Source organism: Grus americana, chromosome 20 (assembly GCF_028858705.1).
Source record: "Grus americana isolate bGruAme1 chromosome 20, bGruAme1.mat, whole genome shotgun sequence".
Classification (NCBI taxonomy): Eukaryota; Metazoa; Chordata; class Aves; order Gruiformes; family Gruidae; genus Grus; species Grus americana.
The window spans coordinates 1,986,727-2,005,751 of NC_072871.1; the positions used below are offsets into that span (position 1 = coordinate 1,986,727).

Consider the following 19,025-nt stretch of genomic DNA (forward strand, 5'->3'; position numbering starts at 1 on the left):
CATGGCAGCCCCGAAGGAAAATAGCTTCTTCCCTCCCAATCTCTACTATATCCCCGGGTAAGTTCTGAAGTTCATCCACAATGTCTGTTCATTTCCAACACAAATAGCTCCAGTTGGGATCACGTACTACTTACAATTCATGATATTTTGGGGTTTTTTTAAAAGACGCTACTAAATATTCCAAGCAACAATGCACTGAAGGAGACAGGGCTCCAGGATAAGAAGCACCACCACCACCTAACAGGGTGTAATTAAAGACTATGCCATAGCTCATTAAGGGTGAAGTTGAAATTGGTTTTTGGGGGTTTTTTTCCCCCCTTTTTTTCATGTTTTAAGCTACCAAATGTTACTAGGGCTGCTGTGCAGGGTTTGCCTTCCAAACTGTCATAACTTTTGCATCAAGGATGTTTGAAGATCTCTGAATAAATATTTGCATTGGCATGATATGCTCTTGTCAAATTGGTTGGAGCACGATGCTGCTGCCAGATCTGAGCTCTTTGAAGAAGTCGGTGACGGTGGATGCTGGGATCTTGTTGATGTGTAGTTACAGGTTTTTTTCAAAGCTTTTTGTAACATTCTCCTCTAAAGGCTTGGAAAGAAGAAACCAAGCTGTCATGGGTAAGAGGTAATGAGTTATTGGTTAAAAGGTAAGACAGGAGCGGCAGAAATGAGTGGATAGGCTTCGTGGGGGAGTAGAGAAGTTGTGTGTGGGGTCCCCTGGTGACCCGTGCTGGGAGACGTGTCCGTGACACGTGTGACTGGGCCGGAAAGGGCTGGATGGCCGCCGAGGGAAAAGGAGCTTCTGTTGGTACGAAATCCACTCGCGTTAGCCCAGCCTGAGGTTAACTCGGAAGGGTGTCAGGGCTGGTGGCAGCCCAGGCTGCGAACCTCGGCACAGAGGAAACTCGCTGTGTCCCGCACGGCCGCGGGTGCAGCACCGATATGGGCAGGAGGCAGATCCCGAGCTGCAGGTAACGGGTGGAGCACGCTGCCTTCTGTAACGATGCTCCCGCGGTGACGATCCCACCAGTCCTTCCCATTAGAGCCACGTGCCGGACTTGTCCAGTACTGGTCTCTGTATCTTCCAAACTTATGTAAGCTCTGGGGTTGGGGGTTTTTAACACATTTTTGCATTGCTGTGGATGTCGGAACGATGTGATGTGTTACTCCGTGCGTGCTGTCACCCTGTCAAAGCTGTGCACTGACAGCAGCTTGGGAAAGATGAGTAACAGCAACGAGGGAGCTGTGGCTGGGTTTGCACCTCCAAAAGTCTCAACCCCCCCCTGCTCACTCCTGCCTGCGACAGCCCCCCCAGAAGCAGCTCTGAGCCCTAATACCACCACAGCAGCCGGGGCTGCTTCTCTCCGGGCTGCTGCTTCGGTCACTGGAGGCAGGAAGAGGAGGAACCAAATTCTGTCACCGCCTTCGGCAGTGATGTGCAGGCTTCTGGTGTCACCCAAGCCCCAGAGGAAGCCCCCGTGGGTGGTGAGGGTGCTGCTTTGCATCTGGTTTGGGTGGCTGAGCACAAGGAGGAGCTGCCTGAAGGGCGTCCCAGAGCCCGGGCTCTGCTGCCTGCAGATGGTGCACCCCGTGCTGGCAGGAGGAGGAGGAAGATGCTGCGTCGCAGCATCTCACCAGTTGTCCCGTGTGCTGTGCTGGTGAATCCGCAAAACCAAGGAGGGCATTAGAGCTGGTTGCTGTCACGCAGGTTGGGCAATGGTCACAGCCAGGGCTTTGAAAATGCTGCCGCAGTGCTCAAGAGCGTTGGGAAGCCAAACCCAACGTGTGGGATGGTTCAGGAAGGACTTGGTGCACCGAGAAGGGGTAAATTCATGAATCCTGGTCACCGGGCGCAGCCCTGCCCGCCCTGTCCCGGCTTGGCGGAGCTGGGAAGGGTGCGGAGCGGAGCGAGGACGGGCCCAGGGCCAAAGCTTTTCCCTGGCGATCAGGAAGGCTGAGCAGGTTTAGGTGACGCAGCCTGGGGAGTGGTGATCAAAGAGATACGGCTGAGTAAGAGAAAAGTGAAATGGGGCTCAGCCTTGGGAAAGCGGGTTACTCGCTGCTTGCCAGCGAGGTTTGGGATCAGCAGCTACAGAAAGGGGAGATCTCCCTGGTCTCTTGATCAAAATATCAAGCAGGAGAAAGTCAAACAGCCCTGCTGAGACCGGTGCCTTCCCCAAGTGCCACGGCTTGTATCGGCAGCACTTGTAACTCACTTCTGCGGCAGATCCCTTCGCTGTAAACCCAGACTGACTCGCCCGAGCTCCTCAGATTACCTCGCTTTTAATTGCTTGTGAATTGAATCCTTTCTCAGCCCTACCATTATTTTATTCATGACCAAAATCCCTCCGGCCATCCTGTAATTATTCAGGCTATGTCATTTGTGCTCTTGCTCAGCTTTATTGTCCCGGCGTAGCTTCCCCATGTTGCAAGACTTATTGAAAATCAATGGGGATGAGCCACTGAGCTGCTCCGGCAGCTGCTGGTGAGAGATCCTGCATGCAAAGTGGGAAAACTTGCCAAGAGTAAATGCACGGCTCTGCTTGCTGTTGTTTAAAGTATTTGGAAGGGAAAGTACTTACTCATCATCTTATGATCCTCATGCATCATCCGGCTTTATCCCCAGATACGCAGTGGGATCATTGATTGAATATTTCTGTCTGTACATTGCAACTGGCAGCTCTGCCTTTCTTCTTCAGCGGTGGAATCGCATCACTTAGAGGGAATTTGATGCTGGGAATAGCTAAAGTCTCTGGTACATACTGGTGGACTCTGGAGCGGAGCCAGAGCTCCAGCACCGGCCCTACCCTGAGCCACCATAAAGTCCAACTGCCCGCCCCAGGCTCGGGGGAGTGGAGAAGCAGTGTGTCGCTACGCACCCCGTGCAAAGGTCCCCAAAAAGTCGAGCGGTGTTTGTTACTGGGGCTGAGCGGCCGCCCGGCCGTGCCTCTCCCACGCAACGCAGCGCCGGGGTGGGTTTGTGAGCCCGGTCTCGCTGCTCGCCGCAAGGGTACGGAGCAGAGAGGTTTGGCGGGTGCAAGCATGCAATTTTTCTGGTTTTTGAGTTTCAATATTGAACAAGGGATACTGGGAAATTCCCAGTAACTCACTGTGTTTTGGAACAGTGAGAGGGATTGCAAAGTTTAAAACGGAGGCATGTTTAACTGGAAATAATATTTTAACTTGAGGGCTGTGGATGTCAATGCTGTCAAAGTGCCCGCAGCCCACGCTGTGTTCCTGCTGTTTTTCATCCACGGGTGCTGCTCCGGCCATGGTCCCTGATGGGTTCCCCCATCCCTCCATGAACCAAAGCACAAGCCTGTGCCTATACACGCCTGGAAATCATGAGGCAGTTTCCACACTCATGTAAAAACACGCATGTGAACACACACTCCCCACCTGACTTCACGCGTAACCGCGTGCATCTTCCCGGTGCTCCCCTCGCGCTGCTGCTCCAGCGGCATTAACAAAAGCGTTTGTGCTCCCAGGCACAGCCCTGGGCAATCGCATTCCCTGGGCTCACCTACTCAAAGCCACGTGTGCTCCTGGCCATGGCCTTTCCAGCGTGCGACGCCTCCTGAGCAGGTTATCCCACCGGTGGACACCATCCAATGCCATCTCAGTGACTGCTCTCTGTTTCCCCCTCAGCTACCGGGGCTTCATCCCTCAGTACAACTATCAGTTTGGAGAGACTTTTGGCAAAACCACGTACCGCCTGCTGACGGATCCCACTGTTACGAAGAGCCCTCGCCCTTTGCTGGCACCGCTGCACAAGCAGAAGTTCATCAAGGACTTCAGTGGGACGAAGCACGGTGTGCAGGGTTATCTCCCGGGGCGTCCAGGTGAGCAGACCCCGGGGTTCATCCCTTCGTCAGAATGGGCTCTGCTAACGAGCACGGGGTCAGTCACGAGCAGTGGGTCTGTGCCCGTCCTCGACAGGCTCCTGGGGTGAAGTGGGATGTTCTCCAGGGAGCAATCGTAGCTCTGGCGTAGGAGCACAGAGACCCGGGGAGCCTCAGCTTCTCACACTGGCGTCTGGTGGAGAGGAAAGGAGAATTTTAATTCCCAGGTTATCTTCAGTTAGATGAAGATAAATGATTTTATGGCATGGTATGAACTCACTTCCCAACTCTTCCATACTCCCGTTGTGGTTTAACCCCGGCCGGCAACAAAGCACCACATGGCCTCACACCTCACCCCTCCCCAGGCGGTGGGGGAGAGAATCGGAAGGGTAAAAGTGAGAAAACTCATGGGTTGAGATAAAAACAGTTTAATAACTGAAATAAAATAATAATAATAATAATAAAAAATTGTAATGAAAAAGAAAATAAAAAGAGAGAAATAAAACCCAAGAAAGACCAGCGATGCAGATGAAAACAGTTGCTCCCCACTAACGGACTGATGTCCAGCCAGTCCCCGAGCAGCGGCCCCCTCACCAACCTCCCCCCCAGTTTTAGTGCAGAGCACAACGCCATATGGTCTGGAATATCCCTCTGGTCCCGGTTGTGTCCCCTCTCAAATTCTTGTGCACCCCTAGCCTACTCACTGGTGGGGTGGGGAGCAGAAAAGCCCTCGACTCTGTGTAAGCACTGCTCAACAGTAACTACACCATCTCTGTGTTATCAGCACTGTTTCCAGCACAAATCCAAAGCGCAGCCCCATACCAGCTACTGTGAGGAAAATTAACTCTGTCCCAGCCAAAACCAGCACAAGTCCACAGGCGAAAATCCGTCTCTCCCGGGAAGGTCGGCTCTGCCACCTCCGACCCTTTCCCACTGACCCGCCTGGTGCAGAGCTCGTTCTGCTCAGAGCTCTTACTCACAGCTTGTGGTTCACGTTGCATCTTGCTGCTCCTACCGCAGCTCAGCAGAAGGGCGCATGTGCCCTTCCCGTTGCCCTTCCCGTTGCCCTTCCCATTGCCCTTCCCATTGCCCTTCCCTCTTCTGCTAACAGGCCCCATCTCCTCCATCAGCCACATGCTCACATCGATTCCCAACACCGGGAATTTGCAGGAACCTCCTCCCCAGCCTCTCTGGGCAAAGTACCTGGTGCCTGTTGAGCAGACCCAAATCAGGCCGCAGCAGCCGCACCGTGATCCCCATCAGCCCCTCTTGGGGACGGGCTGTCCTTTGGAGACATGTTTGCCATGTACCATATCAGGTGTCGAAGCCGTAGCTGCTGTGGATGTGCTGTTCAGTGGAGGCGAGTTCTCTCCTGGCTGAACACAGGGGTTACGTGCCCAGGTGGGATCTGGGTCTTCTTTTCCCTGGGAATGCCCACACCAAAGTGATATTTTCCCATTCATGGTGGAAATTTGTGCCGTGTAGCTTCTTGCAAACTTTTGGCGTTTCTGTTCATCCTAACCCTGTTTTCCAGGATCCAGGTCTCCACTACACAGGTGGTGTTCACAGGCTTCACTCCTGGACATTTAAATTTGCATTTCCTTGGACTAAAATGTAGTTTGGATGGACCCAACTAACCAGTTGACCTAGTTGTTCTCTCTCATTATCCTGTTCTCATTATTCTTCTCCCCTCACCAACCTTTACATCATCTGCCAACGTTTGCAGCTGGGAGCTCACACTTGCTGCTCGTTGGTGAACTGCTGCAGAACATGGCCACGGGGAGCACCTTGCTGTGCTGGTAACTCTTCATTGACAGCTCCTGCTGTCGAGTTGTGAGCAATTCCTTAAACCCTTCACTGCAAACTTCATTAGAACTGCCTGGCATCCTTCTGGGTGGTTTACATGATGGAGCTCAAAGAGCTCACGGCAGTGTTGGGTCGGTGTGGTTGCCTTTAGCAAACTCATTCTGAAGACTTTTTCTCAAGGTCTCTTTTTGATAAAGCCTCGTTGATGGGCACCAAGTATTTTGCTGTTTTCTATCAGTTGAATCCCACGTTGTTTTCTTGCTGGAAGTGAGGTCAGGCTCTGTTGGCTGGGGACATCAACCAGGGTTATGCTGGATCTGCAGGGGTGGCCACGTTGGCGTTGAGGGGGTTATGGCACAGGTCAAGCGTGCAGGCACCCGCTCCCCAGGGACCTGGACTGAAAACATGTAGATGTTTACTCAAATCAAATGCACAGTGCAGTTGATTCTGGTAAAAAGCATTCTGGCTTTTAATTTAGTGCCTTTCTGTGCAGCCTTTCTGAATCAACAAGTCTGCAAAACCCAGGGTCATAAAAAGGAGCCCATATGGATTTGTCAAGTACAAAACAACTTCATTTTTCCTTTTCCTTTGGTTTGTTGGATAAAGAGAGTAGATGCAATACTTTCATTAATAATGAAGGAAATACTAAGACAAACCTGTTTCAAAATTTGCACACTGGATTGAAAAATCACTTTCATCAAGGATTTTTCTTTATTTTGTTGCTAGCCTGGAGAAGACTTGATACATAGAGTTTATATACATAGAGTTCAGTTACATAGAGTTTGTATACTGTATAAAGTTATATACAGTATATATACTTTGCAATCTGCTTATAATTGTATTACAAACCTAAATGCCCATCAGAAGTTTTATGCTCTTGCAAAAAGGGGCAAATTTTGCTCTGTGCTGTTTGGGCCAGGACAGGTTGTAATGTCCTGGGGACTCTGCAGATGAAGCCCTGGCTGGAAGATGGTGTCTCGTCCGCGGGGCTTTGCGCTGCGATACAGATGTCCACCCAACACGAGGAGGTCAGGGGAAGGCAGTAGAGACCAGAGGGCCGAAAGAAAATGACCTATGAGAACCAAAATGGAAGGAATTTGGTTTGTTTTAAAGAGACAAGATTGACATAGTAACGGTTTTCCAATAAGGAAAAAGTTGTTGCGGGGTGTAAGAGCGATCAATCACCCTCATAACCACTGAGGGAGGGAGAAATTGGCTTCGCTCCTGGCACAGAGCACAAGGAAGCACCCGGGCTGGAGATGTCGTACGGGGCCGGGGCAGCCTGGGGAGCCACGTCACGGGATATTTTTAAAGGAAAGTCAGACGAGTTGCCAAGCTCGGCTGTCCCTGCGGAGTCTCAAGCTGCAGGGCTCCGTCCCTAGTTCACAGCGGAGATATTTAGCTGGCTGCTCGATGTTTTTTCTCTCAGCCAGTGTCACAGCAGACCCTTTCCTCTATGAGCAGCAACGAAGCCAGGGCAGGAATTCCTTGTTGGATACCGTGGCGGGGTCGGTCTGTGTGTGGGGTGTGCTGATGCAGCCAGGTGGAGAAAAGAATATGGGGTGGGGTTTTTCCCTTCACTTTTTTACAGCTTGGCTGATGATATTTTACAGTTTGGGTGTCACTTAGAATAAATTAGAATAAAAGTTATCAAACTAATACTTGTGCAGTTCCTCAGTGCGGGCGGGTTTGTTGGGTGGGCTGGTGGCACTTGCAGGATGCTCTCCCGGCCCGTGGGATGCTCTTGACCTCCAGGCTCCTTTCCTTCGCTCCAGAGGGGAGTGTGGGGGCTGAGGTCCAGCGCGATGGGAATCCCTCATCCTCCTTCGGCCACTCCTTTCCCTTAACGCAGCGTCTGTCCCGCAGGGTACCTTCCCTCTGAGAAAGCCGGGGCTGCAACAAACTTTCCTGAACCAGTCCTTGGGCCAAAACCCCCTCGGCCAAGGCCAGCGGAGGACGAGCTGATGATGATGCGCATGGACCCCGTGCCCCAGCACCACCCCGGCGAGTACGTCCCGAGGACACCGCTGCCACATAGGTACCTGTGGAGGATTTCACGCCATCCCGCCTCTGAGGGGCAAGAGTGGCGACTGCCCAAGCTAACGCCGGCTTGTGGACAGGAGAAAAGGTGGGGACCCAGCCAGCTCAGCGGTGACTTGGCAGGAAGCAAACCGGTGAGTGGCTTTGGGTGGGGGAGACGCGTGGTGAGGGATGCTGCTGCGGAGGGGTGGGCATTTCGGGGACCGGTGGGTGTGGAAGGGATGTCCTCGGTTCACGGGTGTGCAAAGAGGGAATTTCATACAGGTGTGGATGGCAAGGACGAGGTTTAGAGCGTCGTGTAGAGAAATAGCAAACCCACACAAATGTTTCTAGCAGCAGCCATGATTAATTACTCCTCTTAATCAAAAAGGATTAACTCCTCATTTAGTTGAGTTTTAGCTTCAAAACCCCGTTACTAAGGTCTTGTGTTACGCTGTGATATGCAACCGGGCTTGTGTTTCCTTCGTATCAACTGAGCCCCCCGTCGCTGCCCCCCAGAAAACAGAGCAGGCCTGGCATCTCTGCTTACGTCCCGGGTTTGTGACCCCTTAACTGCGCCCGCCTGACTTTCCCGCCGTCGTTACCCCTTGTCGAAACACAAGCATTGGGATTTGCCTGCGGAGCTGGGTGCTGTTTTGCACGGCACAGCCGGCGTCACCCGGGACCAACGTGTTTGAGCCCCTTATTTCTTCCGGAGCCAGAGATGGCATTTGTCACGTCACAGCCAGCCGGGGCTCTGCAAATCCCCTGAAGGCAGAGATTAGAGATTTGACGTATCGAGTCAAAAGCTGGCTTGGATATAAATCCCAAGAAGGGGCATTCCTGCTCCTTGCTCTGAGAAGCAGAGTCGTGAAGGATTTCAGCGCCCAAAGCTCCCCTCATCCCCCCTGGGGATTTTACAAAACCTCTGCGTACAGAGAGCTCATCTAGTAATTTGACTTTACCAGAAGTTCTTGGAGTAGCTCTTAGTGTAAAGCCAGGAAGAAATGGAAATGGCAGCTGCCATTCACAGGTTCTGGCAGTGATTTAAGCAATGGAGCCAGAGGAGGAAGCGGGTTTTACTGGTGTTTATTTTATTTCTGCTTTTATTTTAAGCCCATAAAAATTGAAGGTGTGACTCTGCCAGGAGTGGCTGAAACCACGGATGTGGAGCAAGATTATCGGTTACCAAAACTGGCTGTACCAAACACGATCCAACAGAAAGTCATTTCAGGTAAAAAAGAGGGAGGTCGTGCACAGCACGAGTCCACCTCGGAAGAGATCGTGTCACCCTTCTGCCCCTGGGGAAGTCTCAGAGACGTTGGCCAGTCGCTCCAGCTCGTTTGAACGCTTTGGGATGGAAAATGCCCCTGCTCCTCTCCATGCAAGGGAGTTTCTTTGGTTTTCATCTCGTGCTGAGGGACACACGCCCATGGACAGGTGGAAGGGATTCAGGAGCCACCTCAGTTCCCCGCGGCGGCAGGGCCAGGCTAGAAAATGCTCCAGAGAGCAAGGAGAGGTGGGTCGTGGGCTCTGCACCGCCAGCAGCCTGATAAGCATCTGCTACCACTGAGGGAGCTCTTTCTCATGTAGAAATAAGATGCTTTTCTGAATCATCAAATCAACAATTAGTGTTGTGTGGCACTGTCACAAGTAGATGAAACTCTGTCTTAGAAGGAGGGATACTGCGCTCTGCGGCGAGCCACAGCAAATGCAGGAGTTGCACGCCAAAATATTTCAGACCGAGTGAAAGAGCATCGATGTTTTAGGATGCAGAAGACAAATTTTGCTTTCTCCAAAGCTTCTCTTTGGAAAAAGGAGTTCTGGCTGCTTTTAGGTTGTACCTCTCTGTTTTATGTATAGACTTTCTATAGTTTCTCTCTTATAATTAGTGCAAATTTGTTGGATGGGCAGGGGAAATGAGGAAGAAAGGTTGCACACCTGGTTGTTAGCCCCTGAATGTGTATTAAACTGGGACAGAACATGACAGAGCTGTTGGTGTAAGGAAAAGACTGTAAGAAAATGAAATGTTTCTTCCATACCTCATGGAGACCAGCAAAGATCAGTTCAGCCCATTGAGTTTTCCTTGGGAATCAAAAAAGACTCTTTCAGAAAAAAGATGCTTCACATGTAAGAGTTAATTTTACAATTTAAATGGACGAATTTTTCCTTCCTGGACTCTGCCAAGGTTTTATATTTATCCCAGTCTCTTCCACTTCCAGACTGGTTGATCCTTATCTGATATGTATGTTGTCTCTTGTCTTCATCCCAAGGGTACACTGGATTCGTCCCCCACCTCGCCTGGATTAATGGCGTGAATTACGTCCAAGCTGTGAAGGAAGCCATGAACGAATTTGATCGACATCAGGTAGATTATAGCCACAAATCTTATTTCAGGAATATAACGTTGGTATTGATTCATCTGCCACACCAAAAGCGGTTTCACTTACTGTAGTAGCATTAGAACTGGGGTTATAAGTACAAGCAAAAGAAAACGCTGTTAGGTAACATGTTGAAAAAATCATGAGCAATTAAATTCTGTAACTTGTTTCCTTGGGACATTAAAGGAGAATAAACGAGTTCATAAAAGGATTAAGCAAATCTATTGAGGGTTGGTTCAAGAGTGGCTATTAAAAATGTTGCTCTGAGTGCAGAAACACAGGACGCAACTATCTGCGCTTCCCTTACGCAATGGGTCTTCTCTACCTGGGTGGCAGCGCTGGCTGGCTGCCTGGGCTGCTTGGATGGATATCTCTCCCTTTTAATTGGTTGTAGGGCTTTTTCCTTTACTAATATAATTTGTCTTAAAAGGAATCTAGAGCTTCCTTCTTCTCCTTTTGGGAAGGATGCAGAAATATCCCTACTGAAAAAAATATTTCGTCCCCTTGCTGTAAGAGCTCTCATATAATGCCATATAATCCTCCTACACGGGAAAATGAGATCCCTCCCACGGTACTTAATAGTTTGCATTCAAAGCTACTTGTTTCTTCCTGCTACCAGGACAGAGTGAGATCCCTGGGACGCAGCCATCCCGCTGGTCCGGTGACGGTGAGGGCTGATCAGCTCAGTGGAAGCAGGTTACAACATTTCCAGCCCTTTCTGGTTCACCAGGATTCACTGCGGTGCCTTTGTCCCAGAGCCTATGGGTCTGATGGAGAGAAAATCCAAGGTTGAGGATTCCCAGCTCAGAGAAACTCAGCTGGGATGAAATGACTCAGCAGGGAGAGCCGCAGGGCTGACAGTGCTCACGGCAGCCTGATGCTTCGGCTGAAATGTATTTCCCTGCGCTGGCTTCCTTATCCTTTCCTTCTGATGTTAATAGGCATTGAAATGAGGCAAGCAGAACAAACCCCAGACATTATCAACCCAAAATGTACTGTTTGCAAAGCCTTTCTGCCCCCGATTTCTTAAGGAAGGTCTGCCGCGCAGTAAATCGGCGAGGGAGGTGTTTCTCCAGTGCAGGATTCAGCAGAATCCAGGCTCGCAGAGGTTAGCTGCAGCACGTCAGGCACTGAAGGAATATAAGCACGCTAAAAAAAAAAAAAAATCACACCACGTTTCTAAGATGGCTTCTGACTTCAAGCCACTAATCTTCTGCCCTAAATCTCTGTTGCCCTAGGTTACATACTGGGATGTGCCATGGATCATTGCTTACTGTCTGCATCAGGCACAATAATGCAATCCTCTCGCTTCAGTGCTGCGCTTGAGGAATTGCAGTGATCGCTCCATCATCAGCCACAAAATGCTTTGATGGCCCCACGGTTTGCTGGGCTCCATGAAGCCTGTCCCTTCACCACCGAGCAGGACACCGCAGCTTTAGTGACATCTTTAGGGGTTTTTGCTGCTGCGATGTGCAGAGCTGCAATATCCATCCTCCAGCACAGCCCCGATTCTGACCTCGGAGGGCAGGGACGGTTCCGGGAGATGATTTACACTCTCCCTTCAGTTAACGCTCCCTAAGCCTTCCTGTTCCTCCTAGCCTGGGAATTACTGGCTAATCGACGTCGGTGGGACTCATGGAAAACCAAAACCGGTTGAAGGGGGTCAAAGCAAAACCCAGATGTGTCCATAGCACAGGAGCAGACAGGGCACGTACCTGCCTCCAGCCTCACAGTCTATCAAACGTAGGAGCATGAGGTGCTTGGGACTTGCGGATGATGCCCAGCGGTGGTGAATGGGGTCCAGTCTGTAGAGATCCTGATCCTCTGTGCACCTGGGGTACGAGCTAGCGGAGGCAGCGCTGCCGAGGGCTGCTGCCAACTCCTGTCAGGAGGAAAACGGGGAGGATGCAAGGAAGCTCCTAATTAGAAGGAAATAGAACTGGAAAGAGAATTGCTGTGCATTGGCTTAACTATTTTCTCTAACATGGAGTCAAAGCACATGACTTGGGTAACAGCAATACAGTTTAAAATGAACTGTACCGTGTAGTTGGGGGTTTTGTTGGTTTGTTTTCCAGTTGTTGCAGAGAAATCCAGCTTGCAGCTTTGGCAAGAGATTTCCCCAAACACACTGGCCTAACAACAGGATTTACACCAGTGCTGGACTGATACCTTTCTACACGGGCTTCGTACCGGGTAAGTTTATCAGCTGAGTGAAAATGAAAGTCACTAATACTAATTACTGTCATTAAGTAACACTGTTATTAGCTGTAGTGGCATAGTAGTGAACAGTTACTGGAATGTCCTACATGGGTAGTAGATTTTTTCCCCCCAGTCTGTGGCATCCTCTGCATTTCTGTGGGAGAGCCCATCGTCCTCGCTGCCAGCCTGGACTCGTGCAGGACGTTCCCCTGGTTTCCAGCTGCCAACCCCCTGCTAAAGCAGAGGAGGCTCAGTAACACCTCGTGTGTCGCAATTTCTTCGTCAGGAGAGTGATTCAGTTCTAAAAAGCTTAAAGTCTGATTAAAAAAAACCAAAAACAAACAACCCAAAAGGTAGATGATACAAAGGGATTGGGAAAGCACAAAAAGAAGCAATGAAAGGGTATCGGCCATCAGGACAGGTTGTGGCTACCTGATCCTTGTCAGATATTGGGGTTGTGTAAAAGAGGAGGTCTGGAGAAAGTAGTTTTGTGAAGGTTAAGGGGGAGCTCTGCCCATGCAGAGCATTAGGATATCAGGCTAAAATTGCAACAAATCTGCAATTAATATTGCTATCTTTGGCCACGGCAAAGTCAAAAGCCCGCAGCTCAGTAATGGTGGATGTGGAATCATGGAGATAAGCTCAAAAGAAACAGACTAACAGCTTGTACTTAATGTGATAAAGAGGAGGAAAATAGTAGAAGACAGAATATGTGGCAGAAATGAAAGCAAAGAGTGGGAAAGTATCTCGGCAGTGTTGGACTGCAGCTGCTACAGACACTGTCTCTGCCGAGCCTAGAAGGTTGAGGCAGAGAATGTGGCTCTAGCAAGAGTTGTACTGGGGGCAGGGGAAAGGACGCAGAAAAGGCAAAGTTTAACACTGGGCTGGTGGGCAGGAGCTTGAAGGTTGGCAGCATTTTACACCCTGATGGCGACAGGTGAGGCTGGACAGGCCTTCTGCTCCAAGACGAAGAAACGGATGTTCGCTTTGGCCTGTGTCACCACGCTCCTGCCCCGGGGCAGGTGGCAAACGCAGCAGCTGCTGTCCCCGGCGCGTGACACTCACCCCTCCGTCCCCTTCCTCCATGCAGGAGCGCTGGGGTGTCCCGCGGCAAAGCCCCAACTGCTCCAGCAGTTTCCTCTGCGCTGGATTGCTTGGGGAGGGCTGCAGTCGCACAGCTGTAGCCTGCAAGCTCGAGCTCCCTGGAGAAAGGCTGTTAGGAACCAAAGGGTAAACCAGACCCCAGTGTTAACGCCGGTCCGTGTGCTTTGACCCCTCCACAAGCCTGCAGACAGCAGGGGGAGAGCAGCCGGAGCTCTTCAGGGGAGGGTGACTAATGTGCCCAAAAGGGTGCTGGGGGGACACAGCACTGTCCTGCCCTGGATAACCAGCAGGCCAGAGGACAAGGAGGAAAGAAAAACCCACCCTAAAATCAAGGACAAAAATCAGTTTGAAGCGTTACCTCACGCTTCAAACATCTGTTGCTGCCTTTTCACCTACAGCACCATTCTGCTGGGTAAGTTTGAAGCTGGTCACCGGTTTCTGTGCCCAGACTGATTTCCCCTGCCCCAGGAGCCACCACAATTTTCACTACTCCAACCAGTCCAACTCTGGAAGGAGAAACTTATTTTGTGTTATGTTTGTCTGTCTTAAAAATCAGTTACAATTAGGAACACGGAGCAGAATCTGTCTTCAGCAGGAAAGCAGCCTGCTGTCTCCTGGCCAGCTATTCAGAGTGACAGGTTTGTCACTTTACGTAACACCAAACATATTAACTGTTTCCACAGTAAAAATTTGTTTTGCTAATACAGGGCAGTAACATCTGATAGATTTAAAGCCTCCATATACCCATTTTACAAAACGTGACTGCAGCAGGGCTGCATACAGGGAGCTCTTTGGTGTCATTTGTCCTCAGTTGTCACAGCTGCCCCCAAGGCTCCTGTGACAGCCTGCAGTTACCTGCTGGGTGCACACTGCTGAAGGGCTGCAGTGCCCAGAGACAACCACCCACCTCTACCAGAGGGGCTACTTGCCTGCATGGTTTGGTTGCCCAGGCAGCTGGGGAAGCTGTAGCTTACAGACGCCTCATGGCTGCTGGGCTCAGAGCTGCTCAGCTCCCTGTAACAGGAGTCTGCAGGCAGGTACCTAAATTTAGATGGAGCTGAATTCCATCCTCCCTGTGAAGCATATCCCCCCTCCGCCAGTACCCTTGAATATAAAGCCATACCCGAGTATTTCTTCAATTCCCACACCAGCAGGTCTGCCGCCACATCCAGTGACACGAGGAGGCAGGGAGAAGTGTGGTTGCCTTGGGCAAGGTGGCAGGGCTCACGCCTAGTCCCCATTTTTCTTTTCCAGAACTCCGACACACCTATGCACTTACTTTTGGAAACAGCACCCGAAAAGCTTACCGAAAGGAACAAAGGAGACGAGCTTGTGCACTGTGAAAAATGCTTTAATGGTGCCTGTACAGCATTTGAAGTGACTTTGAGACAGGAAGAGGAACACAACACAGACAGAGAAGTTTTGAATGAAAGAGTTCATACAGCTTTAAACAAAATTTACAGGTGGTCATCTGCATAGCTTTTACTCTGCTTCTTCCTCAGCCTCCTCCTCAAACTCCCCCTCTTCCTCAGCTGTGGCATCCTGGTACTGCTGATACTCAGACACCAGGTCATTCATGTTGCTCTCAGCCTCTGTGAACTCCATCTCGTCCATGCCCTCGCCAGTGTACCAGTGCAGGAAAGCCTTTCGGCGGAACATGGCGGTGAACTGCTCAGAAATGCGTTTGAACAGCTCCTGGATGGCTGTGCTGTTACCAATGAAGGTGGCAGACATTTTCAGGCCACGAGGTGGAATGTCACAGACCGCTGTTTTAACGTTATTAGGAATCCATTCAACAAAATAGCTGCTATTTTTGTTCTGAACGTTCAGCATTTGCTCATCGACCTCTTTCATTGACATACGGCCTCTAAAAACAGCAGCTACGGTCAGATAGCGGCCGTGACGTGGGTCACACGCAGCCATCATATTCTTTGCATCAAACATCTGCTGTGTTAGCTCTGGCACAGTTAAAGCACGATACTGCTGGCTCCCACGGCTCGTGAGCGGGGCAAAACCAGGCATGAAAAAGTGCAAACGGGGGAAGGGAACCATGTTGACTGCCAGCTTCCGCAGGTCAGCATTAAGCTGGCCTGGGAATCGCAGGCAGGTGGTAACACCGCTCATGGTTGCCGACACTAAATGGTTCAGATCACCGTACGTTGGAGTAGTTAACTTCAGTGTTCTGAAGCATATGTCGTAGAGGGCTTCGTTATCAATACAGTAGGTTTCATCTGTGTTCTCCACAAGCTGGTGCACCGAGAGCGTGGCATTGTAGGGCTCTACTACAGTATCTGATACTTTAGGGGAGGGTACAACACTGAAAGTATTCATAATTCGGTCTGGGTACTCTTCACGAATTTTGCTGATGAGAAGAGTACCCATGCCAGAGCCTGTGCCACCACCAAGGGAGTGAGTAAGCTGAAAGCCCTGGAGACAATCACAGCTTTCTGCCTCCTTTCTCACAACATCTAACACAGAATCAACTAATTCAGCACCTTCCGTATAATGGCCCTTTGCCCAGTTGTTTCCTGCTCCGCTCTGACCTGGAAGAGAGCCATTTTCGTATTAGATTACGGTCACTGCTTCCTGCTTATTGCTTGCAAGCAAGGCTTAGGAGCATCAGGCTACAGAGAAACCCCACAAAAGCTTTCATTTTATCAAGCGCAGAGCTGTGGTTGCACACAAGCACCTTTGAAATGGCTCGGTAGGCACACGGAAAACATTCATTACCAACGATACAGCAGCAGGAGGTAATGAGAATCGGAAGAGCAACGACCTCTTATGCCTCCTCGGACCTGTTCTTGGCCAGCAGCTGCCGGCAGCCACCATCCGCAGATCCCCGGTATTTCATGCCCGTCATGAAGCGCCAGGATTAACCCCCCTCCCGGGGCCGCGCTTGCCTCAGGAGCATGTGCGCCGGGGAAGCCCGCAGTGCAGCGTCCCTGCCCTGCCCACCCCACCCCGAGCCGGTTACACGACAGGTCCCTCCCCCGCTCCCGGCGCACTCACCGAACACGAAGTTGTCTGGCCTGAATATCTGGCCGAAGGGCCCGGAGCGCACCGAGTCCATGGTGCCGGGTTCCAGGTCCACCAGCACGGCGCGGGGCACGTACTTGCCACCTGCAAAACAGGGAGAAGCCGTGATTGCGGCGCCGGGGGCAGCCCGGGGAGGGGGCGGGCGGCGCGCCGGGCCCTACCTGTGGCCTCGTTGTAGTAGACGTTAATGCGCTCCAGCTGCAGGTCGCTGTCTCCGTGGTAGGTACCGGTTGGGTCGATGCCATGCTCGTCGCTGATGACCTCCCAAAACTGCCGGAGAAAATGGCATCAGGGGCGGCTGGGCCGGGCGTGCCCCCACCTCTCCCGTCTCTCCCCCCGCCACCGCCCCCTGCCCACCGCCCAGACCTTGGCCCCGATCTGGTTTCCGCACTGCCCGGCCTGCAGGTGCACGATCTCCCTCATGATGGCGGCGGCACAGTTCACCCTCACCCAATGCCACTCTTTTCCCCAACCGACACTGACTGCGTGAAGCAACCGCCAAGCCTTATATAGCAGCGGAATGCGCGCGCAGCCTTTTTTCCCCGCCCAGGCAGCCATCCACAGGAGCTATTGGCTACTCATAACGAGGCTCTATAAATGAGGAAATCTGGTTGGTCGGGGCGCTGTCATTCAAATCAGCGGCTCCTACTTGCTCCGCCCATATGTCTGTTGATTTTACTGTTAGGCAACCGGGACCCACGAATGCCCGCCCTACTCGCTCAGGACACTCCCGATTGGCTTAATTGAATGATTGATGCCGAGCATGATTGGCGGTCGGCCTCAGAGATGAGCTAACGCCATTTGATTGGATGAAAACAAAGTGTCCTAGTAACCGTCGCAATGACTCCGCAGCAGACCCTGGGCGGTGGCTCGCGCAGCCGCCTATTCCCGAAGCCGTGTGCGCACTTTGCGCAGCGTAGGCGGCGGCTCCTCCTTACTGCGGGAGAGGGAGGGGGGGCGGTTTCCGGGGAAACCTGGCCGGGCCGTTTCCCCTGCGGGTCCCGAGCACACCCCCCCCCTCCCCCTCCCCCTCTCCGCCGCCTCTCGCCTCCGCTTCCCCGGGAGGGCCTCCCTCGCCCGTCCCCCCCGCCATCCCCTTCCCCCGCCCTCCGTTGGTCCCGCGGCGCTGCACCGGCGCCGTGGGGGGCAGGGAGCCCGTCTGCGCACGCGCGGGCTGCGGCGCCTTTCTAGCACTTTCTGGCGCGCAGCCGCCTGGGGCAGCGGGGCCGGGCGGCCGTTGTTATGGCAACCACGCTCCGCACCGAGCGGCGGGAAGGGGTTAGGCCGGGGCACGGCCTGCGGCGGCGGTGGTGGGGGGATGGCGGCGGCGACGGCCCGTTCTCTGCTTCGGGCAGCCTGTGTGGGCTCGGGGGCGGCGGCCGCGGAGAGCAGCTTGGCGACAGCTCCTTTGCGGGGAGGCCCTGCGCTGCCAGGGGAGCTCTGGTGTGAGGTGGCGTCCCCCTGGGAGCGAGCCCGTGTGAGGTGATGTCCTCTCACGGGCCTCGAGGCGGGCGGTGGGTTCACCCCGTCTTTCCTAGGGCGAGCAGAGCAGCTCTATGTTAGGAGACATCTCTGTTCGTGTCACAGCCCCGCCATGAGGCAGCCAAGCATCCCAGGCTGGATAAATGTCTCCCTCGCTTGCCTTCTCTCTCTTACTCTGCCATACCGTTCGCCTTCTACTATCCAACTTTGTTAGCACATTCTTGCATAGACAGTTCATCTGTTGGTCACAGCTTCTACTGAGTGTACTTTATTGTTTTAGCAAAGTCTTTTTATGATTGTACATATTCATTAGGATGCCAGCAAAGCCTGCAAGTCCTAGCATCTCTTCTTGCTTCATACCATAGCTAAAACTTGAAAGAGGCTCCTAATTGAGTTCTCCAAACCTAGCTAGTCTCGAAGTGCTGCGTTGATGTGGGCGTGGACTGAGGCAAAAGCAGCAGGTGACCTCAATTCTTTCTACACAAACAGAGCACATCGGGCTGGCATTCCATGTCGTTCAGGCATTCATGTGAGACGGAGGTGCGTTGTGGCTTGTATACGTACCGTGATCTGTGCTTGGGTAACAATAATCCAACTGCTGCTGTGACTGGGTCAGGTGAGGAGGTGAGCAGGAGAAGAATAGCACTGTGAAGACTTTTGCTGGAGATTGAATAGCCTCTGGTAGTTGGCTTAATACAAAGGTTATGGTGATTGATATTTCTGGTGTGTAAACAATATATTCCCCCAGCGATGCTGGAAGGAACCCAGGAGCACTGGTAGCAGCCTTGGTCACCCTGGGATGAGCCCCAGAGCATCCAGAGTGACTGGAGAGGATCCCAGGCAGCTCCAGGAGGCCCTAGGAGAGACCTTCATCAACCCCCAAGGTGCCCAGACACGACTAGAAAGACGCACACAAAGCTCATCCTCCACATTCAAAGCCAGAATGCAGGAGGTTTATGCAGTTTACTTCGAGACAGCTGAGTAATGCAAAGGCATTAGGGTCTGGATTTATCCCACCTGATTACAGACATTGATTTGAATAGCTAACTCTGGACTGCGTTCACACCACAGTCAGTGGAAAGGGATGGCTCGGCTCCAGCTCCGAATAGCCCTCTGACTGCACCTTTCTTCTCTGTAATGGTGTTTGAGGTGGCCA

At 52.0% G+C, this 19,025-nt stretch overlaps 2 protein-coding genes across 2 annotated transcripts; one reads left to right on the forward strand and one right to left on the reverse strand.

The window, feature by feature from the left end:
- The first annotated feature begins 1 nt into the window (after position 1).
- FAM166A (family with sequence similarity 166 member A) lies at positions 2-15,750 on the forward strand. Its single transcript, XM_054848994.1, has 7 exons — positions 2-57; positions 3,649-3,842; positions 7,515-7,822; positions 8,784-8,901; positions 9,941-10,035; positions 12,124-12,241; positions 14,606-15,750. Exons 1-7 carry the CDS (start codon positions 2-4, stop codon positions 14,692-14,694), a joined length of 978 nt encoding a protein of 325 aa, XP_054704969.1. The 3' UTR covers positions 14,695-15,750.
- On the reverse strand, positions 14,685-16,878 carry TUBB4B (tubulin beta 4B class IVb). Its single transcript, XM_054848988.1, has 4 exons — positions 16,754-16,878; positions 16,549-16,657; positions 16,361-16,471; positions 14,685-15,894 (listed from the first exon to the last, which is right to left on the reverse strand). The coding sequence occupies exons 1-4, from the start codon at positions 16,808-16,810 to the stop codon at positions 14,834-14,836; spliced, it is 1,338 nt and encodes a 445-aa protein (XP_054704963.1). The 5' UTR covers positions 16,811-16,878; the 3' UTR covers positions 14,685-14,833.
- Between the last annotated feature and the right edge of the window lie 2,147 nt (positions 16,879-19,025).